Genomic DNA, 24,173 nt, shown 5'->3' on the forward strand with positions numbered 1-24,173 from the left:
TTCTCCAAAAAGAGTTATGGGAGGGAAGCTGAGTCAAACACACACACACACACACACTCTCTCTCTCTCTCTCTCTCTCTCTCTCTCTCTCTCTCTCTCCTTTTTTTAAGAGGAGGAATTTGGGCTTCTTGTGAGTTATATTCCTCTGGGATTTTTAACCCATTATCCACCAAGCTTCTTTTAATTAAAAAGTATTATTTCCAATTTTAAAATTGTGTGGGATAATCTTTTTGTACGCTGTAAAGATGTGTCTCTGCCTAAGTCGCCTTCCGATTGGTTTAATAGAAGCTGAAAGGCCAATGACTAGGCAGGAGAGAATAGGTGGGACTTCCAGGCAGAGAGAGGAACTGGGAGGAGGAGTCTAGGCCCATGGATCTCGCCAGCAGACTCTAAGCAAGTCAGATGTGCCATACTGAGGAAAAGTAAAGAGCCACGAGGCAGAATGTGGATTTAAAAATATGTGTTAATTAGATAAGAGCTAGTTGGGAATAAGCCTAAGCTAAAAGCCAAGTGTTCACAATAAGAAGCCTCCGTGTCGTTATTCGGGGGCTGGTGGTCCTGATGAGAAAGTACTCCCGCAGTTTATTGTTTGTGGTGTGTGTGCATGTACAGGAGCACTGGGATTCCAAGCGTGTGCCACTGCCCACTTTTGAAGCCCGTTTTAACTTGTCTCAACAGCATAGACAACAGGGCTCTCAGTAGGAGAGTGTTTGCATGCGGGAGAATGGGGGGGCCAAGAAGCCCAGATTCAAAGAGCACATCGCTGGAGGGGAGGGCTTTCTCATTCCTTGGGGTCCGCTCAAAATCTCACAGCGGCCTTCACTTCCCATGGTGTCTGGTGTCCGCAAATCTGAACCCTGCTGTTTGAGGGCCCAGCAGCTCTTCTATGAAGCAGGTGGTGCCAAAAACACTTCTGAGGGAGGCTGGAAAGGAAAAAGGAACTCATCCCTGGTGACCAGGCTGCAGATGTGGAGGTCTGAGCTTTTTTTCTTATGGTCTCAACCCTGACCAGATCATTTCTCTACCGGGGCTCTAGTGTCCTGTGTCACAAACACCATGAACCAGAGAGCACCACCCCACAGTGACACAGACTGGTCCCCCTGACCTGGAAAAGGGGCTTCTTAAAGCTCATGGTGAGACCCTGCACCAAATATGACTTTCTTCTCATCCCTGGCTTCTCTGGGTCCCTGCTGAGTGTGTCAGATTAGATACCTGTTTTAGGACATAAACTCAGAAAGAGGAACCTGGGGGCTGGAATTGGGGGTGGCAACCATCGTGGCTGGCCACACCCAGAAGAGGAAGAGATACCGAGCCCTAGTGTAGAGATGAGGCAGGCAAGTCCCAACTTCAAGTTTTTGATTGTCCTTAGCTATTTCCAGGTTGGTGGGTGGGATCTTTTGGGCAAATATGGCTTTGTGGGTTTGGGGATTTAGCTCAGTGGTAGAGTGCTGGCCTAGCAAGCATAAGGCCCTGGGTTCGGTCCTCAGCTCAGGAGTGTGTGTGTGTGTGTGTGTGTGACAGTTATATCCCAGGCTGGCCTCAAATTCCTTATGTAGATGAGGATGACCTTAAACTTCTGATATTTCTGCCTCTGCCTCCCAAGCACTCGTATCTCAGGTGTGCTCCACCAAGCTGACTTTATGTGATGCTAAACTCAGGGCATTGTGCATGCCAGGCAGGGCCTGTAACAAGGGAGTAATATTCCTACCCCATCAAATATCACTTAGTTCTCGTTTCATGCAGTTCTGGGATGCAGCCTCTCTCTTGACAGCTGAGATTATGGGTGTAGTGTACAGGTTCTTTTTAAATAAGCATTCTTTGGTATGACTGTGTGTCCCCCAAAATCCATGTGCTTAAATCTAACCTCAAAGTGATAGTATCAGAAGGTGAATGGGCGGGGATTAGGTCTTCAAAGCCAGGTATGGTGGGGACACACTGGTAATCCCAGGAGGCTGAGACATGAAGATTGTGGGTTCAAAGCCAGCCTAGGCTACATGCATAATAAGGCTTTGTGCGTGGTAAGCGAGTGCTCTACTACTCAGCTACAGCCCAGTCCGCAGCAAATATCTTTGGTCCATCAGGAGTCAGTAGCTGCCTCTGTCTCCTAAGTCATGTCTCCTGCCCGACACTGCCTCCTACAGTGTTACTGCCTAGCTGTGACCTTTCTGAGTCACTTTTACTTTTTTACCACTGGTTCCCTCGTCTTCCTAGTGAGAGATGAAAATGATGAACAACCCCCAGGGCTGTTCCATATGATATTTATAAAGGTGTGGGTAGTCAGCTCTGTTTGTGACACTTCATGCCTGATACACAGGAGAGTGCTCACAAGTCCTGCTGGACTCCCAGACACCTCTGCTCCTCACCCCAGGCAATGACTATGAGAAGTCAGAACACTGTGGCCAGGAAAGGTAAATCAGGCTTTAATTATGTTGGAAGGCCCCGCCGAAGGCTGGCCAGCAGCTGCCTATGACCAGCTCTGGGAACACCACCCTGACAATAGACAGCAAAATTGTGGGGGAGAGGGGGTCAGAACCACAGCCCCTGGGCTGTGGAGGCCTCCTTGCAGGACTCCATTCCCAGAGCAGTGGTACTCAACACCCACAGCCAGCAGTCTTCCCATGGGGAGGAAGTCAAGGGCAGCCTGTTCTTTAGACTGCTGCAGCCTTCATGAAAGGCCCCTGAGTTAGGCAGGGCCAGCCTAGGATTCTCTTTGCTGAGATAGTGGAAGTGATCTGAGGGACATTGCTCCAAGTGCACTTGAGGTGGCAGCAAGGTACAAGGACATCAGGAGGGAGCCCAAGGCTACCAGCTAACTAGCCTTAGCTCGATGGTTTCCCCATTCTGGGGTTTGTAGTCAGCAATGCCTGCAGAAACAAATGGAACGAAGGGAATTAGCAGGACAACGTCCCACCCCCACCCACATCAAGTGACCACTGCCCTGAAGCCAAATCTGTAAGACCCACTCAGGGTTTGTTGATGAGAAGCTGGGAGCTGTGCAGAATCAGTTGGAGACTCTCATCCAGCCTTAGCCACAGGCTCATACAGCAGAAAGGGCGCCCCCAGTGGGTAGACATGGAACTAACAAGCTCACAGCAGAGAGAGCGCCCCCAATGGGTAGACATGGGACTAACAAGCTCACAGCAGAGAGCGCCCCCAATGGGTAGACATGGGACTAACAAGCTCACAGCAGAGAGCGCCCCCAATGGGTAGACATGGGACTAACAGTTGAATGGCAGCATGAAAGAAATTGGGACAGGATCACCACCTTCAAAATAGAGTTGTCAGAGAGAGGGACTGTCTCAGCGTAGTCCAGGGGTGTCATTAATGAATGTCCCAGAAGTGACCTTTGAGTCCAGCAGATAACTGGCTTCAAGTCCCAGCTCTGTCACTCACTAGCATGGTGAACACCAGATTCTCATTGGAAAAAATTGGAGGATAATAAAATCAGCCTCCAGGTTGGTGTGGCTCAGCGGAAGATCATTTGCATAGTGGAAGATCATCAGGCCTGAGGCCCAAATCATTCCTAGATCCACAAAATTAACCATTTAGAAATAATATCACAAACTTGGAGGAAATAAAAGGGCCCCTTGAGAACCCAGGCGTCCAGAGACAGTTCTATTTGTGACTCATTTTGTTTTGGTAGGGCCAGTGGTTGAAACAGGGTCTTACTATACAGACCAGGCTAGCCTCAAACTCATAGCAATCCTCCTGCCCCAATATCCTGAGGATTACAGGTGTGCATCACCAATGGAGATTTTCTTTTAAACACACATGCTTTGAATGCATCTCTGAAGCTACAGCCCAGGAAGGCTCAGGGGAAAGGCTGGGTTGGGTTGATGCAGCCTTATCTCAAAGTGGGTGAGGATCCGGGTGGGAGGTATCCAGGGCGGCAGGCCACCAGACTCACCTTGCTGCAGGGGGGTGTCAGGGTCTCGGAGGAGTTGCCAGAATTCTCGATCCCCAACTTCTTTCCCCAGTACGGATGTCAGGTAGGGGCCTGACAAAGAGGGCTTTTTCTCATACCTAGAAAATTGAAAAGAGAGGAAGTGACTGCTGTCCCCAAAGAGGAAAGCAGGGGGCTCACCCACGCCAGCAGAAACCTGCCTGCCCTCGGGTGCCCTCCTCCTAGCCCTGCTGGGCTGGTTAGTTTAAATTTGCTTGAAACAAACTAGAGACCCCTGGGAAGAGGAAATTGACAGGCTGCTTCCATCAGATTGGCCAGTGGGTGTTCCTTGGGCCATGTTTGATTGATAATTGACCCCCCAGAACATACCCTGCCAGAGTGCTGGTGATTCTGGGTTCCTGTCTCCCTTGAGTTCCTGCCTTGCCTTTACTCAGTGATGGTCTATAACCTGCAAATCATATAAACCCTGTCCACCCCCAAATTGCTTTTGACTGTGGGGTTTTTACAGAACAGAAGGCCAACCAGGCCAGCTTCCTAGGCCATCTCACTGCAGGTCGTGGCACCCCCCCCCCCTTTCTCTACAGCTTCACTGATGCTGCCCACCTGGGTTTTATCCACCATCATCCCTCAGCAGTTATGGGCCTCTTGGCATGGGTGTGTGGGTGTTTAGGGCTGATGGAACTGAGCTACCAGAGTGTGAGACCTGAGCTCAGAGGTACGGGGCCAGAGGCAGGGAGCAGTGGCACTGGGTCTCAATCCAGTTTCCTCACTTGGTAGTGTTCCCGTCTTTGAGGGTGCAGGCTGCCTACGCTGCTATCTGATTCTTTTCTGGAGAGAATGGAGTTAGATTTGGGGTCCTGGCACAGAGAGGTGCTTTTCTCACTGACCACACAGCCTTCTCTGAGCCTCCAACATCACATTCTCCAACCCTCCTAGACACCACCACCAGTCAGCACCCCATAGATCATGCACTCTGTCCCTCCAAAGGGCTTATCAGCAAATTCCATCTTAGACGGGGAGGGAGTGCCTCTATTCCAAGAAATATAAACCAGCCAGGTTTGTGACTCTGGCCTGTCATCCATACTACTTGGGAGGTTGAGGCAGAGCACCGAGAGTTCAAGGCCTGCCTGCACTATAGAACAAGGCCAACCTGGGCAACTTATAAAACCCTGACTCAAACTTAAAAACACAATAAAACAACAAAAATACTTCTGTCTCAGATTTTTTTAAAATGTGGGGACCAGAGATGTAGCTCAGTTATCCATCACGATGAACTATTTCCCCCAGAACGCTGAGCCCACACCGGTCCTTTCCTCCTCAGTTTGCCTGTGTGCGGCCTTTTGTCATAGCAGTGAGGTTTGTGACTAGTACAAACTTTGTTTCCAAGTGAGGAGCAAAATTCTAACGGTTCAGTGGGAGATCTCCACTTAGCCTGTCAAAGCTCCAGATTCAGTCCTCCGCGGGGATGTGGGGAGGAGATGTCATTTAAACTGAAAACTGGGACCATTTCTGTCCCTTAAAGACAATAGTATGGTCAGGCACACACCTTTAGCCCTAACACTTGGGCGGCAGAGGCAGGTGGTTCTCTGAGTTTTAGACCAGCCTGGTCTACAGAGAGAGTTCTAAGACAATCAGTGCCACACTGAGAAACCCTATTTTGAAAAACCAGATTAATTAATTAATGAAATGTGGTGGTATTGATGCAGCTCTGGTCTCAGAGTTGCTGACCCAAATGGTCCCCATTGTCAACCTTCCCTAGAACTACTGCTGGGAACAGAAAGCACGGATTTCTCAAGATGAGGTAAGAATTCAGGGGAACGAGCAGGCCAGCAGAAAGAACTCAACCTCTCTGAGCCAGAGGTCCCCCCAATGAGCCATGTCCACCTTCTGGTATAGCCAGGGCCCAGCAAGGAGCAGCGATTGAGATATGCTCATTCCCAGGCCCATCAAATCTCAAGGGGACAAACACGTTGTCTAGCTTTTCAGGGTTATTAATGGCAAAATTCTAGCAAGATGAATTGATACTAATAGTCTTCCTAGAGTACCTACTGCTGCCGGGCATTAGACCTACTCAGAGCATGTCACCAGTGACCATCGGCTCCTCACACTGGCCTATGAGGAGGCGGGATATCTCAAGTCCAAACTGAATAACTGTCCTTGCTCGATAGCTGGGGTGGGGGTAGAAGAACTGAAATTCCTGCTTCTAGAACTGGGTCTCTGCTTCTAGAGCACGCTCTCAATGACAGTGGTGGTCCACAGCTCACACCACAGGCTAAACACCACAGGTCCAAAACACTGGCTGGGAAGGAGTGTAGGCGGCAGAAGCAGAGATTAAGCCAGAACTTCTCCCAAGAAACCTGTCTGTTCCCATCCTTCCCGTGATTCCTTTCCAAGCATGGAGGGCTGAGCGGGGTGAGGGCTGGGAAGTGGGGAGGGAGTCTCACGTGAAGCCTCCTATGTTTTGAGCCATCTTCAGGACATCTTCCAAGGAGGACCCAGAAAGGATAAAAAATGTTTGTTTGTATGGTGGCAGGACACTGGAGACCTTCAGCGTGACACTGATGACCTCTGGGATGTGGGCCGGTGACGGGTCCTCGACAGTGGGTACCAACATGACTGCACCAGAGAGACAGGAAGAGCAGCGGTCACGAGGACAGGGAGCCGAGGACACCGCGGCCCATGTGGCCATGGCCTTCCCCCACAATGGCTCAGTCAATGAACACCCACCCGGGGAAGCCTGGCTCTTAACCCAGTCCCCTTGGCCCTTGCTGGTGTCTCTGCTTCTTGCCTCCCACCTATCTGCTACACTGCAGCTCAGAGGACCCTCTCCGCTTGTTCATGTCACTTCCTGGTGACCTCTAATGGACTGACTCATCTTTCTGTGAGGTATTCTTCTCCTGCTCACTCTCCTAGACCCACAGTTCCAAGATGATGCCCCCAGCCCTGCATCACCGGTCTCTGCGCATTTGCCTTTGCCTCGCCTCCCGCTGCTCTGGCAAATCCCACTCACTCCTTCAAGTTCTTCACCGAGATGGTGCCCAGTGATTCAGTGCTGGGAATTAAGCTCCTTGGTTATCAAAATGAACCAACTGTGTCTGTCTACTCATTTATTCACACATCTGGGATGACCCATCTTACTGGTCAACCCGACTGGATCTAGAACCAGCTAAAATGCAAGTCTCTGGGTATTCTTTGGAGAGATTTTTCTTGATCAGATTATTCAAAATGGGGAAGACCCTGTGTAAATGTGGGTGGCACCTTCTGATGGCAGCCCAGATGGGGAACATGAAAGGAGCAGCTTCTGCTTGCCCTCACTCTCAAGTTCCTCTATGCTGCTCCTACAGCATTCTTCGCTGATATTGGAATCACCTTCTTTAGACTTACAGTGTAAACAGAAGGCCAGCTGCTGTCCAGAATCCTTTGGGCCTTCTGTACCATGATGGGACTGCCGAGACATCCCATCACAGACTGCAACACTCTGGGATTCTCAACCTCTCCAGAGTGAGACGGATGTTGTCAGACTATCTGGACCATATGCTATATGTCAGTCTAATAAATCATTCTATAAACTTTGCTCTATTAGAGAACCTTGGCTAATACATCTCTCCATCCATTCACTCAAACATTTCCACAGTGGGTACCACTCAGAGGGCTTATTTGGTACCTGTCTCTACACCATGAGCATCAAAAAGCTGCGACCTCATTTAAGCTGCCGTGTCCTGTGCAGACCCACACACTCCTGTTGGCTCAGCAAAGCAGAACCAACCGACTGCCCATCGCTGGGACCCACAGAGAGCAGATTACTCAGGAAACAGAAAGGGTTCAGCTACCTCTGGGCTCCTGGCAGTCTGGGAAGATAAGATCCAGGTAGGTCTTGTGGTTCAGCACCGGGAGCAGCTGTGAAATCATCAGAGGATTCTGGAAGGCCCCGCCCTGGATACTGGTCTGCAGAGATGCCCTTGCCTTGAGGCATGCTGCACCCAGTCCTACCCCAGAAGCAGGGGAGGTCATCAGAAACTGTGGGGAAGAGAAGGAGGAGGTAGGTCAATCACTGGGGAGGAGCCAGGTCTTCCAGCCTCCGACCAGCCCTCCCTCCATTGACTTGTTGAGTGGTCGTGGTTCCAGGATCTCTTTCCCACCTGTAGTGCCAGTGGGGTGCTGTAGACATTCCCAAAGTTGCCCTCGGGGGTCTGGGCCTTCAGGATCTTCTCTCGCACGGTCTCAATGGCCATGGTGATTCGTGGTCTCAAATCAGGATTGAAAAAGAAACGCTCCAAACAGGTGAAGGCCAAGCCAGCCATGGCTTCTGTGTCTGGGGGGATAGAGCCTAGGATGAACTGGATAGCTTGATGGAACCAGGCTAGGCGAGTTTTGGGGTTCAGGAACATCTGGGGTACCAATCCAGGACTCCCCCATCCAAACATTGGACATACTAAGCCCCAGGAAACCTCTCAGGTCTAGACAAATGGATTTGATTGGTCACTGAGCGAGAGCAGCAGGTCAGACGGACAGATTGAAGACGAGAATACAAGAGGACGGATCCCAAAGAACCTGCTCCCCAACCAGGATGCACATTAGGCTCACACAGGGAGCTTTATTTTATTGATTAATTGATTCATATTGGTTTTTTGTAGTGCTAGGTATTGGATTTGGGGCCTCAGGCATGCTTGGTGCTGTGCTGCTGGGCTAAACCTCCTGCCCCGCAGAGAACTGGACAGGAACAGCTGCCTCATCTACCCTCAGGCAGTCTGATTTAATCAATAGGAGGAGCAGCCAGGGCCTGGGAGGGAATCTTTAAGTTCTTCTCCTCCTATAGGTAATGTGTTCACTGTTTCTCTGCAAGCCTTTGAGACAGTTCAAGCCTCTTATTGACAAAGGCCCCGGTGCCCTTTTCTCTCTGGGCAATCACCTACCAAACACCACCACCACCCTCCTGTTTCCCACCCTCCCCCAAAGAGTCCCGACTATGTGAACCTAACTTTGCAAACTCCATTTTAAAGAAGGCTTCATCTTAAGCCATATAATGAGTGGGGGGGCAGTGGGGGCGATCTCAGCTCCATAAATGTGCTGTCATAGCAGAAATTTGAACAGATACCCTGAAAATAGCCAATTAAGGACATAGGGGGCAGGGCCATAAAATTTAATGAGGTCCAGATATTCTTGGGAGGCATCCTGTCCTTGAAGATACCTTGTCAGTAATTTATGGCTCTTTGTTAGATTTTCACACCCAAAAACTGACCAATGGTTTCAAAAACTACCTTCCCCTATGCCCTCCTTACCCAATCTCAAGACAACAGGACATGACCTCCCCTGATTATGGCGTTTCTCCTTTAAAAGTTCTCCCCTCCAAGGGCCCCCTGCCACACTTTCTGCACCCACCATGCTGGGGTGCTAGAAAGGTGTTGGTCCAAACTTAAGTTTGAATATTATTTAAACACTCATGTAATTTATATTGGAAATCTGGCTTCGTGAATTCATTTGGGGACCAGAAACTTGAGCATAACCCTACCCACTCACTCAAGAAGCCCAAGCCTAGCAGAGACCTTGAAGCAGGATGAAAAAACTGACTGTGGTGGCCCCAGGTCATACAACATACAACAATCAGACCGGAATCCAGGTATCAGGATCCCCAGGCTAACTGGTGTCAAGAGCACCCAGTGTGTGCTCAGACCTCTGTTTGTAATGCACCCTTTAGTGGGAGGCTGCTGGGAGGCCATTTTCTAGGAAAAGCCCAACTGACAGAGTAGGGGACGCCCTGCAGGGAACACGTGATGGAGCTGGGGTCAAGCCCGGTTCCAGAGCTGACTCTCAGCCCCTCCCCCACTACCATTTCACTTCTAGGGGTCTAATGAGGACATTCACAAGAAAGGTGAGCATAGGAGAAGGTCATAGAGGCCTTCCCTGGGACTGGGGGGAGGCTAGGTTTGTCCACTCACCCACAGAGAGGTGGCCCTGGCGGACATGGTGGCCGTGTTCAATAGCATACAAGAGCTTGCCCACCACACTGTCATGGACCCGCTTCTGGTGGACGCACAGTGCCAGGATGCTGAGGCTGTACTGGTAATAGCTGGTACGGGGGTGACCTTCATGGTTGTGCCCTGAGACGAGAAAGGCAAGGAGTAAAGAGACATGTCAGGCTTCGGGGTTTCCCTTTCAGCTTCTTCCCAGAAAGAAGCCCCATAGCTCACGGGACCCCACAGTCTGCATGCTCCAACATATCCCATGGAGGCCACGGCATCATATCCTCCTTCAGTGCCTAGCTGAGGTCCCAGTGTAGGCCAGGTTCTGTGCTTGGAGGTCAGAGTAGAAGGTGACGGCCCAACAGATACTCGTGAGACAGCACAATTATAACAGAAGTATGGCCTAAGGTCCCTGGAGCCACACAAGTCTAAATGGCTGGGAAATTGAGAAGGATTCTTTACAATAGTGACTCGGGAGTGGAGAGAAGTGAGCACAGAGCTAGGAGTCATCTAGAAGGGGATGGAGGAGCACACACGAATACCCAAACTTGTGAGGAAAGGTCAGTGTGGCTGGAACACACAGAGAAGTAACCAGAACAATGCCTAAAAAGTAGAAGAGGCAAGCCAGGCTGGGCCCGGGGCTGCGAATGGAGGGGCCCTGTAGGGCTTAAGCTGCTTGAAGAACAGATTCATAGTGAAAAGCCTTGCTTCAGCTGTTGGGACTGGGTCCAAAGCAGGAGGCTGGACAGTTGACCGAGAGGCTAAGGGTCAGTTGAAAGGAGGCTGGACAGGTGTCTCAGAGCTAGACAACAGGTCAGTCTTGGTGACCGAGCAGCCCGGCAGATTGTTCGTGGGTCCAGCCTGAGCCTCTATGTCAGTGCTTCTCAATCGTGGGTCTTGACCCCTTTGTGGCTTGGATGATCTTTTCATAGGGGTCTCCTAAGACCATTGGGAAACACAGTTATTTACATTACGATTCATAATAGTAGCATAACTACAGTTATGAAGTAGCAATGACAGTTTTACAGTTGGAGGTCACCACAGCATGAGGCACTGTCTCATCAGGGCCTCGTTAGGAAGACTGAGCACCACTGCTCTAGGAGGACTTGATGTGGACCGGGGTGGGGGGGATGGGGGTGAGAAGAGGCCTGGAAAGAAAACCAAAGCTCTGACTCTCACCCAGGACACCGCTTACTGAGAACAATTACAAATCTGAGGCCTGCCTCGAAACTACAAACAGAGCGAATTGATGAGCCCTCCCAGAGGTCCCTAACCACTCAGATGGCATCTTTCTCACCAATGGCATTTTTCTCATCCTCCAAGAACCACTTGAGCTGTGAGACCAGCCGGTCCCCCTTGCGGCTCCCAACGAACTCGCAGTTGGCCCTGAGGGCAAGCAGGTAGAGGGCCAGGTGGCCTGCCGAAGGCTTGGTCTGGCAACCGCTGTTGTCATCACTGGAGACAGACCTAGGACCAGGCAAGTCAATACGCTTTTATGAGAAACTGTCCCCTTTGTAAGCCCAACTTGGGATCACCTCTGAAGGGCCCAAGAAAAAGAATATAGAAATGTAGATTCCAGGAATAGGAATGTAGAAATAAACAAATATAAAGTTGTAAGCCTAGGAGGATGAGAGCAGGCTGTCATCAGCTTTCTCAGCAGTTTAGGGATTAACTATTAACAGTGGGTTTTCCGCTTTGCAACCCTTAGCTCTCTTTGTGAGGCTGAAGCAGCCCTCTGTAAACTGAGTGTCAGCTTTTAGATAACCCCCTGGCCACTCATGACCAGCAATTGATTTGAGCTGAGTTAACTTTTAAATGATGGGATGTACGTGACTTTTGATTTTGGTTTTATATTGTCCCCTACCCTTCCCTGCTTTGTGAAACTGAGAGTCTCAGGGGAGGTGCAGAGCCTTGGTAAACGCTATCAAGGAATGACAGGGAAAGCAAGGGACTAAATACAAACACTAGTTTAACTGCTAATGGAAACTGCAAAGAAGGGCAGTTTGCATCTGAGTTTTACCTTGAGATTGTAAAACTCTTTTGTTATTGCCTAATGCTTGCTATAAAAGGAGGAGTTCAGAAACCGGCCTTTGCCACAGCCTTACGAGTCCATCTCCGGCCATGGTCTCAGATAGCTGATAAGTTTTTTGTGCCCCATGGAGATTTATTTTTTTATTTTTTTCCTGGAATAAAGTTTGCTTCTGGTATAAGAACCTTTGGTGGTCTGCCCCATCTTTGTGCGACCCTTGTGGACTGAACAACCTGGCAGTCAGCTGTGCTGGTAGGGACACATGCCGCAGATACTTAGTTAAATTCCAGGAAGAACCATAAGGGTGCCCACACCAGATCGCCTGGCTTGACCTCCAGCCAGGCCATGCATTCTCCCCTACATTTCCTCTCCCTTCCCTGCATCTATGTCTTGAGAAGGACTGAAATCAGGAAGGTATTTCATGGCTTTTCCCCCCTTTTTCTTTTTGTTTTTGAAGACAGGATCTCTCTACATAGCCCTGGCAGCCCAAGAACTCACTCTGTAGACCAGGCTGACCTTGAACTCTCAGAGATCTGCCTGTTTCTGCCTCCCAAGTGCTGGGATTAAATGCATGAACCACTACATCTGGTGACTCGTGGCTTTTTCTTATTCTTCACCTCACTCACACCCCAGAGCAGGCCTCTCTTTCATGGCCACTCCTTGGAGAAAGAGCACAGAAATATGTTGCTTCTAGGTTCTGCATGAAAGAACATAGCTGTGGATTAGTAGTGTCTGTCTTTAGCACATGAATAAACTACAGAATGAGTTAGATACTACTTCTTTATACCAATATACAATCGCATATCTGGTTATGGATTAGTGATGTCTGCCTTGGGTACAGGTAGGGAGCACAGAAAGAGTTAAGTGCTACTTTGGGGCTCATGGATTAGTGATGTCTGTCTCAGGCACAAGTCAGGAGCACATGAAGAATTAAGTGTTGCTTCAGGAATCAGGGGAATGCAGTTTCAGGACAAAGGACATATGTCAGCATCTCTGGCCTAGTACCACCACTTACCCCTTCACTCTGCAGATGGAGGAAGGCCCAAGGAAGACAAAATATGCCTAGAGTTTGTCAAAAAGCCACAAATACCCAGATGAGAGAACCCAGTCTCCTATCTCTTACGACATGGATCAAGTCATGGGGAAAGAGGAGAGAGAGTAGCAAAATACCCCAGGAGGCACAGCTGATAATCGAGCTTGAGGCTGTGCAGGTAGAGGTCCTCCTTGGTCCCAGCCTGCATACTGGAAAGGCGCAGGCCAACATAGACGCTGGGGTTCAATTGCTCTGAGGAGATTCGGTCCATCCAAGGTAAGAGCTGCTGGCCCAGCTTCTCTACCAGCTGGCTGTCCATCTGTGGTATTACTGAGGAAAGAAAACAGTGTGAGGGAGGACTCAGGGCTATGCCACTAGCAAGCGATTATTCTGACCTCCTTACCAGATAAAACCTTCTCCGGGAAATACATGTCCCAGTTCCCATTACCACACAGCCCACACCCACTGTGTAGACAAATGTCTGCTATGACAAAAGGCGACACCTACACAGGAAAGCAGGCATCCCCTAAGAGGAGTTAGTGTGGGCCAAGGAGAGGTGATGGAGTGAGATCAAAGGCTGTTATTGCCAGGCAACCACCCCACCTATCAGTAGTAAGTCCAGGCTCCCAGACCCTCGCGGCAGCTCTGTGGTGTCGATAGTTCCACCATTGTTTTGCACGGAAGAGAAATCACAAGTTCAAAGTCAGACTGTCTTTCATAGTGTTTCAGAGCCAAGCCTGTGTCAGGCTGCAATCCCCTCCCCTTGCTCTGATTGAAACTCCAACCCTCATGCTGGGAATGTTCCACAACAAATCTTCACGCGCTGGACTCTGTCAGCTGATTCCCCAGCTGCCTGAGGAAAGTCCTCCACTCAAACCTTGAAAGGCCACTTTTTCTGCCATCCCTATTTCAGTGGAAAAGGTCTGACTGGGAGACCAGTTACTAACAACCTGTCACAACTGGGGATTTGCCTGAAAATCTGTAGCCAAGATACAGAAATACCCTGGTAGCAGAAATCTCAGAGCCATGCCCGGATTCCAGTTGATGGCTGCCTTTCTTCCTTGGGAAGGGCCCAAACTCAGAGTGAGGAAGACTGGATGTCTTGGAGGTCCTGCCTATGATAGGGGCTGGAAACCACAACTTACTCTTTTATTTTACATTTTTATTCATTGTACATGCCAACCACAGTTCCCCCTCCCTCCCCTCCTCCCGCTCCCGCACTGCATGCTCGCACACACCCTAAGAGGGACTCACCTGTCCTGGGAAGGGGAAATGACACAATTTACTCTCTTTAGCAGGAAAGAGACAGGCAGATTCACTCAAGCCAGAAAAAGTGGCCTTAGGCAAGGTTCCTATGATAGTTAATCTCAGTTGTCAACTTGACTGCATCTGGAATCAACTACACCCGAAGCTGCTGGGCACTATTAAGTGGTTTTCTTAGTGAAATTACAATTTGAAGCAGGAAGATGATGCACTCAAAATCTGGGCTAAACTTCCTGATGGCAGATAAGAGATAGGGGGAAGGGCTGGAGAGATGGCTCAGTGGTTTCAGAGGTCCTGAGTTCAATTCCCAGCAACCACATAATGGCTCACAACCATCTGTAATGAGATCTGGTGCCCTCTTCTGGCCTGCAGATATACACGCAGGCAGAACACTGTGTACATAATAAATAAATACATCTTTTTAAAAAAAACAAGAGAGATGGGGGGGACTTAGCTTTTTGCCTGCTTGCCCTCACTCTCACTGGCAAATTCATCTACTCCGTTGCTGGGGCCGGTATTAAATCCACCTTCTTCATGATTCCAACATACTCCTGAGGACCAGCAATCTCCAGGAATCCTCCAGAACTCCAGCAGAGATTAGGTCACAGAGATCAGCACCCTCATCAACTGGACAACTACGAGATTCTCAGACTTTCCATCAAAAGACAGCCATTGTTGGACCACCAAGACCACACCTTGCAAGCCAGTCTAAATTCTTTTAAAATACATGCTCATTCCATCAGTTCTGTTCCTCTAGAGAACCCTGACAGGTCTCCTACCCCCACACTAGGGCGTGCCGTTTACAGGGCTGCCCAGCCCTCTCACCTGAGGACTGACCGGCGGGCACACAGAAGCCCAGGGGCCCTCTTTGTATAGGTTTTAGTGAACGGTCTTGTCCACTTCACTGCATACAGAGCCTGAGGCTGAACAGGCAGGGTGTGGTGTCCTCACAGGGCACCAAGGAGGAAGGCAGGAGGGACAGCCTCTGCTCACTTTACAAGACACAGGAGGCAGGGAGCGTTGAAGGGACTGCACCCCAAACTCCCAAAGCTCTCAGGATGGTGAAGGAAGGGGCTTTGGAGCTGAAACGGTCAAGAAGGGAATCTCTGGCTTGCTGGCGGAATCCCTGAGGACTGTCTGGAAAGTAATCCGGGGCCCAAGGATGAGGTGCTTTAGTAGGACATGGTCAGAGATTCCAGGTGCCTAGAAACAAGGCTGGCCTGAAATCCCAAGAATTGAGTCCAGTAAAGTTCTGCTGGAGCTGGGGCCCCGTGAGTAGGTCATTTGGTCCCTCTGCCCCTTGACTTCTTCATCTGACACCTGTAGCCCAGGGTTTGCCCAAGGTCACCTGAGAATCAGTTTGCAGGGTCCGAGGAGAAAAAGGGAGAAGTGAGCCATGTAGCCTTACGCTTCCTGCCTGGTCCCAGGGCATGAATGTGCCTAAACCTGGAACCTGAGGCTCACAGTCATGCTTTGGGAGTTCCCTCGAATCCACAAGAGATTTCTTGGGGACTACAGCCCTGGGACAAATAGCCGGAGCAGGCAAGTCCTCCAGGGACAGTCCTGGGCCTGGGATGCTTGCCTTTTACTCCCTCCTTTCTCGGCTTCTTGTCCTGCTTTGGGTCCAGTCTCTGCATGCCCTTTCCAACCTCTCCCTGAGTGATGGGCCCCTCCCTGTGGCTTTCTATTGTTGCCCCAGGTTGACTCTGCATCACTCACGGTAACCCAGTTTGGCAACCCATGCCTTTGCCAACACCTTCTCTAGAACATAAACTCTGGGAGGGCTGGGATCAGACCAATATACTCCCCATTCTTTCTCCAAACGAAATACTGGCCTGCCCCCAGAGAGGTTTCCCTGTGTGTCCAGTGAGTAAATGAACGGATTGCTGGATATGGGGGCGGGGGCATCCACTAAGCACGCCCAAGCACTAACATCCAGTTAAGCCTAAACGTCTGTAGGAGACCTGAGGGACAAGTAAGCTTCCCCATGCCCACCCGGAGCTTCTGATTCCCCAAATATAGCAAGGGGACAGCAGAGGCAGCCATCCCTCCTCGAGACTCAGGAAGCAGCAGGCTCCAGTCCGTGGCTGGTTACTCACCACAGAGCTCAGCAAGAGCCCCCAGAACTCCCGACAGGAGCAGCAGCACCTTCAGTGGCACCATGGCAGGCACAGGTGGGACACCGGAGACTCCTGGGACCGGCCTTGAGGCTTGCCTGACTGCAGCTGGGCTTCCTGTCACTGATTAATTGTCTCTCCAACGCCCCGAAGCACACAGCTAAGTCAGCAGAGAGAAAAGGGGAAAGGTCTGTTATGGGGCAAGAGGCCGAAGCTCAGAGGAAGGAAGGGCAGAGCCGCTGTCCCCCAGGTGGAGAACAAGAGAAGGGGAAGGACCAGTAGGACCCTGTGGGACAACTTGAAGCCAACCGTAGGTGTTCCCGCAACTTTAAGAGCCCGGAAGGGACACAGAGAGCCCGTCCCAAGTCTATCTGAGAGTGCTTGCCGCGTTTCCACTTCTCACTGCTCCGCCCCTCCCTCCAGTCATTCCCCCCCCCCCCCCCCCCCCCCCCCCCCCCCCCCCCCCCCCCCCCCCCCCCACACACACCCTCACCCTAAGCGGTGCTGCTGCAGACTTTCGGGATTAGGATACCTACCTGGTGCACGCCACAGGAGTCCCTGGAAGTGCCCACTCTGACTCGGGGACAAGGAATGGAGCAAGGAGCTGCGGTGATCACGTGAGGAACTCTCTGGCGTCAGCTGTTGTCTGCCACCAGCCTGCCAAGGAGGTGGGGCGACTGCTGGACCTGGCCCAAACCAGCTAGTCTCCTCAATCAACCGGACACAGCTGGAGCTTCCTAGAAAAAAAAAAAACAAGTTGAAGAATGAGGATGAACCAAGCAAGTCACAACACTGATGGGGAACAGGGCTGCGGGGCTGCTTGCCCTGAGCGAGAAAAATTGCTTAAAAACATTTCAGTAGAGAGAACGAAAGATCCCTTATCTTCCCTGCCCCACTACAGACTCAAAGCACGAACCTAGCAAAGCTGTGTGACCTTGGCTAGAATGTTTAACCTCTCTGAGTTTCAAGTTGGTCCCCATATATATGAGTGTTGAACAAAATTATCCTAACCGCATTTGTTCAACTCTCCTTGTGAGGATGTTGGGGATCATAAAATGCCCTAATCATCTCCAGATGAGGTGTTTGTTACAATTATTTTTATGGCAAATTGCTATAGGTCACACTTTCCAGAGAACTTATTTTTGTACCAGGCTAATTATCGCCAGCCAAGCCGTCAACAGGTATAAACATGGGCCTGTATAAATTAGCAGTACTCATTAATGTAATGTCTGTTTTGTTGCCGCTGGGCTGGGCAAGGTCATGTTGTCAGGGAAAGTGAGAAAGACCAAAGACCCCATCATAACGGAGGGTTGCTATTTGAAGAGCTGCAGCCAGAGAGTCAAACTGTGGAGCGTGCACACGTCGGGTGCACACCCTAGCCCCAGCCACCCAGGAGGCTGAAGGAGGACAGCTTGAGCCCAGAAATTCCAGCCAGCCTGGGCAACCATGGGAGGAAGAAATGATGGAAGAGGAGGGGGTGGGGAGCTTGAAAGACCCTACAGACCCCCTCCTCAAAACCCGCAGCAGCCAGCCTGCTCTCGTAAGAACATCCCATGTGCTTGAGAGAGCAGGATGAGATAGGAAGACTGCAAGGCAGGATATCAATAAGATAGGACATCAACAAAGCAGGTTGACTGCAAAACAGGATATCTATAAGATAGGAACAGGATGACTTTTGCTGACACCCATGCTGAGAGAGGAAACCATTCATGCCCCCGCCTCATTCCAATAACCACGCTTTTTTTGCTTCTGTAAACTTGCTTTTTGCTCTTCCCTATAAAAAACCTGCCCTCCAGTCGGCAGGTGTGCAAGTCCTCCGAAAGATTTGCCGCCCGCAGGTACCTGTGTTTACCCAATAAACCTCTTGCGATTTGCATCCGTATGGTCTCGGCCTGTTCCTTGGCATGGGGAGGTCTCCTCCTGAGAGAAAGTCCTCTTCGAGGGTCTTTCAGAGCTGAGCATGGTTCTTGGTGCACATCTATATCACAGAACTGGAGAAACTGAGGCAGGAGAGTCACTGCAAGTTCTAAGCCAGACTCTGGGCTACATAGAGAGACCTCAAAACCTGAGGAGAAGTAAGATGAAGAAAGGAAGGGAGGGAGGGGAGGAGGGAGGGGAGGAGGGAGAGGAGAGGGGAGGGGAAGAGGGGGGTAGGAGGGAGAGGAGGGGGGAGGAGGGAGGGGAGGAGGTAGAGGAGGAGGGAAGGGAGAGGGGAGGAAGGAGGGGAGAAGGGAAGAACGGAGAGAGGAGTGAGCAGCGAGCAAGCAGCTTGGAGTAAAGAGAATTTGCACACGCATTCATTTTGTGAGAATAAGAGGTACAATGTGAACCAACAAACTATTTCTACCAAGGCCGTGCATCGGGGTGTAAAGTGTCCCAATAGCCAGTAATCTTTGAGGGTCTACTACTTGTTTAATGAAGATTTCTTTTTCTTCCCCTCACATAACAAGCTCTCAAGCTTTTGCTGTTCATAAGTGTTTTTGAACACTTCCCCACTCCAGCCTGGGCCACTAGACACTTCGACCAAGATCAGGAGCCGCAGGGAAGAAATCTCTGGACTTCACATTCCACATCTGCTTTGACCCCAGAGTCCCTGTGCTGTCCAGACCTGAGCTGACCCTCCCACACAGCCCTGTTCTCTCGAATGCCTATCAAAACCTGCTTGGTTGGCCCTTCACTCAACCCCACCTTCCCTCCGGTCCGTGGTGACCTTTATCTGTGAAGAGTCCACAGTTCCTCTATGGGAGCCTCCCCTATAGCAAAAGGTCAGCACGGCCTGCTGCTCCTGGGTGAACAGGCTAGAACTCAGCCCATTGTTAGACATGACCCCAGAGGGGCCACGGCATGAGAAGAATGGACAGAACAGATATGGACCCATGTGGGTACACAGAGAACATGCATTGTGTAATAAAACGCACATGTTACAATCTCTGCTTACATGGGTGAATGAGAAGACGAGGCCATGATAGCTCCTAGGTGCGGGTGAGGGGAGGTTTTATTGTAGGTATGAGGGCGAGCACAGCCAGCTCCGCCTGAACCAGGCCACAAGAAAAGAGAGGTGAGGGGAGAGCACTAGAAAGAGGGGGCAGGGAGAGTAGCGAAGGACCCAGAGCACCAAGAAAACGGGGAGCCAGAATGGCTGGATTATATAGGAGAGGTTTTTAGGGTAGGGGGCAGGGCATGCCCGCCAGGAGGACCCTGCAACAGGTACTTGTGAGTCGGGAATGAGGGGGCCTAGAGGGTACATAGACCTTGATACCTGATAGGCACCATGGGCATAGGTTAATGGAGGAGCCCTGTGTCCCTTTTGCCAGAGATCGAGGACTCCTTTGAGCACTTAGGAACTTAAGTCCCTGAGGGAATGTTGGTGTTTGTCTAAATGCCAGACTTTGGGGAAAGGAATTTCTTGGGACCTAATAACAAAAAAGATCTGAAGGGGAGAAAGAGTGAAGGAAATCAGGAAGGGAGCTCTCAGGAGTTGGGGACCAGCAAGGAGTGGGGGTAAGAGAATAACGGGGGAGGGGATGAATAAGAACAAAATATAATGGCGTACATGTATGAAAATAACAGCAAACCTCACTATTCTGTAATGCTAACTTAAATGCTAGGAGGGGCTGGAGCTTAGTAGGTAGGAGGCTTGCCTAGCAGCACACACGAGGCCCTGAGTTCAAGCCCTAGCACCTCATAAATTGGGCACGGTAATCCAAGTGCTCCAGAGGTTGAGGCAGAAGCACTGCTAAGAGTTCGAAACCATCCTGAGCTAGATAGTGAGTTCTGGGTCAGTCTGGGCTATAGTTGAGAAACTGTGAGACCTTGCCCCTCAAAAAAAAAAAAAAAAAGAAAAGAAAAAAGAAAAAGAAAGAAGAGCAAAACATATTCTTTCTTTGTCGTGGTTTGGTTTGGTTTTAGAGGCAGGATCTCACTGTGAAAGTCAGGCTAGCCCCAAACTGTTCATCATCCTGCCTTCAGCCCGAGAGTGCCATTACCATCATAGCTAGCTTAGGATGTCCCGGATAAAGTGACAACAGGAACAACTGATTATATCTCAAAAAGCAAAGTTAGACTGTCTGAAGGACTCAGGCTCCAGTTGTGCACCGCACACACACGCACATGCACACATGAACACACAGGGGCTGCACCTTCCCTGAGCTTGCTTCTCTATGAACTGAGAATGTAGCACCTTCCTGTAGAAGTCTTTGTGGTTTTCAGCTTTATTTGGATCTATTTGACAAAAGCTGTGCATATTTAGGGTATCCAGCAGGACGGTTTGATAATCATGGGCATTGTGAAAAGCTTCTGTTATAGAAAACATTTAACATGTTTTGGAGCCCTGTTCTCAGAGCACACCGCCGTCGGTACCAGAAGCAGCTCTCCTGAGACGGAGCCTGCTGACACTCTCTCGCAGACGGAGGAGAGGTCCAGCAGACCCTCCCTGGAGATGGCAGCCTCTTCCTACACCTCCTCTCAGTTATGTTTAGTGCCGTCCTAGTTGCAGGTCACCTCTGGTCTCAGAGGTGCCGGAGAGTGTGAGGTTTACTGAAGTCTAGACTCCACCGAGACAGCTATAGGGAAGTCATCCTCCCTGCTGAGACAGACTTTTCTGGGTCACTCATGCTCTGTAAGTCCAGTAAACTCCCGGGTTTGTCAGTGTCTGTCACTGGTGCCCCATCTTGGGGGAGTAGACATTTATTCTCATCTCCCTAGGAAAAGTTCACATAATATCCATCAGCTCCTTAGTCACCAATGCGTGTATGTGTGTGTGTTCGTGTGTGCACATGTGTGCATGTGTGTGTGTGTGTGGGTGTAGATTGAAAACACTTTTCTGTTTACTCAACAGATTTCACGTATACAATAGAACATTAACTCCAGTTACTCTAGTACGACTAATAAAAACCCAGAGACAGATATTATGGTTCAATCTGAAGGTCAGAAAAGCAAAATAGCCAGCTACTGGCTCTTACCTCTACCTCAGTCCGAACTGGAGATCCTGCCTCCAGGAATCTCAGAATGAGACTGAGCTGAGAGAGACCTGTCTCCTCCCATCTTATTTTCTTCTCTAGTGCAATATTATAATGCTAACGGATAATGCTCTTGTACACTGTACAGATTTGTCACCCATATTGGTTTAAGAAAATGCTGATTGGCCAGTAGCCAGGCAGGAAGTATAGACGGGGTGACCAGACTAAGAATTCTGGGAAGAGGAAAGGTAGAGACATAGTCAGTCACAAGTCAGACACAGAGGAAGCAAGATGAGAATGGCTTACTGAGAAAAGGTACCAAGCCACATGGCTAACCGTAGATAAGAATTATGGGTTAATTTAAGTTGTAAGAGCAGTTAGTAATAGGCCTGACCAATAGGCCAAACAGTTTATATTAAGCCTATGTGTGTTTATTTAGGACTGAATGGCTGCGGGACCAGGCAGGACAGAAACTTTCTTCTACAAGTCACCATGATGTACACTAACTCCTCAGAACTTTCTCACAGTTCCAGGTTTGAATCTTGGCAACATCTTCTGTTTCCCCTACACTATCCTGCCCCTAGCCCCCTGGCAGCCACCCTAGTACTCTCTGCTTTTGTAATCTCACTATTTCTGGGTTCTGCTGGAAATCGAGGAAATGTTGTGAAATACCGCAGAGTCTGGCAGGTGGTTCAAGATCATCCCATGCCAGCTCTTCCCAGCAACCACCACAGTTCAGGAAAGGGTGTGAATAGAACAGTTAGTGTCCCAGACAACAAGTTTCCAGATCCTACAATCTGGAGCAGAACTGAGAAAGAAGAAACCTCGGAGCACGTGGCACAAGACTTAGAACATTCTGCCAGGCAGTGGTGGCACACTCTTTTAATCCCAGCAAAAAGACTTAGAACATTCTAAGTGGTGGTGAGGAACAACGGGCGAGAATGTAGTGACTCAAGCTTGAGTTACCGTGTGTGTGATGGACTTCATTATAGCCCCAGCACCTCGTCTCTTCAAATGGATCACCTGGCCAGAACTCTTAGAGAGGTTCTGGGTTCCTGCTGACAAACCCCAGGAGAGTTTCTGTCCCCGGCCTTGGCACTGGTTTGTATCTCCCACCAGGAACTCTGAAGGCACTGCCAAAGCAGACACACAATCTACGTTACTTGCTTTGACCACGTCTCTGGCCAAGAAGTGGAGGTCAGAGAGGGCCCAGGAAAGGGAGCTGGAGGGGGATGTGTGAGAGATGATGCCTCCAGGTCCTATGTAACTCTGGAGTCTTAGACTTAGGTAAGCTGCTCACCTCTGTGTGGACTTAACTCTGTCACCTTCTCTCTCTGCTGTGTCCCTTATTTCTAGTGGAACCAGAACAGTGCCCAAGGCTGGGATTACAGTTATGTAACCCGCCATTCCTAGGTTGCTTTATTTTGATGGCTGTGTGGCAGTGGCTAGCCTGGTATTTGCCAAGTTGTTAAGATTATAGATAAAGGGAACCAACCCCTACCATCCACAGGGTTTTTGTTAGATAGCTCAGGCTTTTTCTCTATGCCTGATGGCCTGAGTTTGTCCTTCAGAACCTATATGGCAAAAAGAAAGAACCAGCTCCCACAGATTTTCTTCTTTTTTTTTTTTTCTTTCTTTCTTTTTTTTTTTTTTTTTTTTAGACAGGGTTTCTCTGTGGTTTTGGAGCCTGTCTTGGAACTAGCTCTTGTAGACCAGGCTGGTCTCGAACTCACAAAGATCCGCCTGCCTCTGCCTCCCAAGTGCTGGGATTAAAGGCATGTGCTACCACTGCCCGGCTCAGATTTTCTTCTTATTAAATAAATAAATGAATGAGTAAATGAATAAATAAATTTAATTTTAAATATTTAAATAAATAGATATAATTTAATTTTTTAATCACCTAGGGCTGGGGGGGCTGTAGCTCAGAGGTAGTGTGCTAATCTAGCATACACAAGGCCCTGGCTTCAATACCTGCAAGAGAGAGAGGGAGAGGGAGAGAGAAGGAAGAGGAAAAAGAAAGGAGCAATAAACCTTAATTATCAGAAATTAATACTGACTCATCAAAACCGAAGAAAACTGTGACAGCTGGTTTTAATTGCCAACTTGACACAACCTAAGAAGAGTTCTCAATGAAGGGCTGTCTAGATCAGGCTGGCCTGTGGGCATGTCTGTGTGGGTTGTTTTGATCACCTTGGCTGAGGTGGGAAGATCTGCCTGTTGTGGGCGGCACCATTCCCTAGGAAGGGATCCCGTTGTGTGTGAGAGCGGAGAACATGAGCTGAGCACTAGCAAGCATACATTCATTGCTCTCTGCTCTGACCATGATGTCATGTGACTAATTGCTTTAAGTCCCTTCTGCCTTGACTTCCCCAAAATGATGGACTGTACCCAGGTATTGTGAGAAAAATAAACCCTTTCTCCATCAAGATGCTTTTGTTGGGGTATTTAGCCACTGCTACAGGAAACAAAACTAAAACAGAAATTAATGCTGAAGAAAAAACTCCTCCCCTGAGGGAAAAGAGTGTGCTTGAGCATCCCATAAGGAAGTAGCAAACGTCAGCACTGACCATTGCTTCACACATACTTGTGGCGCACACATGAACGAGTTCCATTATGAAATCTCACCCATTTATATCGTGTGTTCTGTTCATGGTGTCCCTGTTACAGTCTCCTGAAACTCGCCCCTGCTTGTCCCTTTCTTCCCAAATGATTCCTATTCCACTTGCTTGTCACATCTAGACAGATGGATATATAGATATAGGCTCTGCTCGTGGGCGTGTCCAAATGATTCCTATTCCACTTGCTTGTCACATCTAGACAGATGGATATATAGATATAGGCTCTGCTCGTGGGCGTGTCCAAATGATTCCTATTCCACTTGCTTGTCACATCTAGACAGATGGATATAT

At 49.5% G+C, this 24,173-nt stretch overlaps 1 protein-coding gene across 2 annotated transcripts; it reads right to left on the reverse strand.

Moving 5' to 3' along the window:
* Positions 1 to 685: 685 nt before the first annotated feature.
* Tcn2 (transcobalamin 2) lies at positions 686 to 17,007 on the reverse strand. 2 transcript variants are annotated; one of them, XM_050140952.1, is made up of 10 exons: positions 16,843 to 17,007; positions 16,289 to 16,466; positions 13,064 to 13,256; positions 11,162 to 11,331; positions 9,841 to 10,002; positions 8,044 to 8,216; positions 7,735 to 7,921; positions 6,349 to 6,520; positions 3,908 to 4,023; positions 686 to 923 (listed from the first exon to the last, which is right to left on the reverse strand). In XM_050140952.1, exons 2-10 carry the CDS (start codon positions 16,350 to 16,352, stop codon positions 820 to 822), a joined length of 1,341 nt encoding a protein of 446 aa, XP_049996909.1. In that variant the 5' UTR covers positions 16,353 to 16,466; positions 16,843 to 17,007; the 3' UTR covers positions 686 to 819. The 2 variants fall into 2 exon arrangements, with proteins under 2 accessions (XP_049996909.1, XP_049996910.1); XM_050140953.1 differs by lacking the exon at positions 686 to 923 and adding an exon at positions 2,399 to 2,864 and having other exon boundaries at positions 16,843 to 17,004.
* Positions 17,008 to 24,173: the final 7,166 nt, after the last annotated feature.

Source organism: Alexandromys fortis, unplaced genomic scaffold (genome assembly GCF_014885135.2).
Source record: "Alexandromys fortis isolate MF-2015 unplaced genomic scaffold, M_Fortis_MF-2015_v1.1 scaffold_7, whole genome shotgun sequence".
Taxonomy (NCBI): domain Eukaryota; kingdom Metazoa; phylum Chordata; class Mammalia; order Rodentia; family Cricetidae; genus Alexandromys; species Alexandromys fortis.

Excerpts from the sequence above, each read along its gene's own strand:
- Tcn2 (XM_050140952.1), bottom strand. The coding sequence starts at position 16,352 with ATGGTGCCACTGAAGGTGCTGCTGCTCCTGTCGGGAGTTCTGGGGGCT. Across the intron at positions 4,024-6,348 it reads CAAAACATAGGAGGCTTCAC|GTATGAGAAAAAGCCCTCTT; the intron begins GTGAGACTCCCT and ends TCAATTTTCTAG. Across the intron at positions 924-3,907 it reads TGACACCCCCCTGCAGCAAG|CCTCCCTCAGAAGTGTTTTT; the intron begins GTGAGTCTGGTG and ends TTTCCTTTCCAG.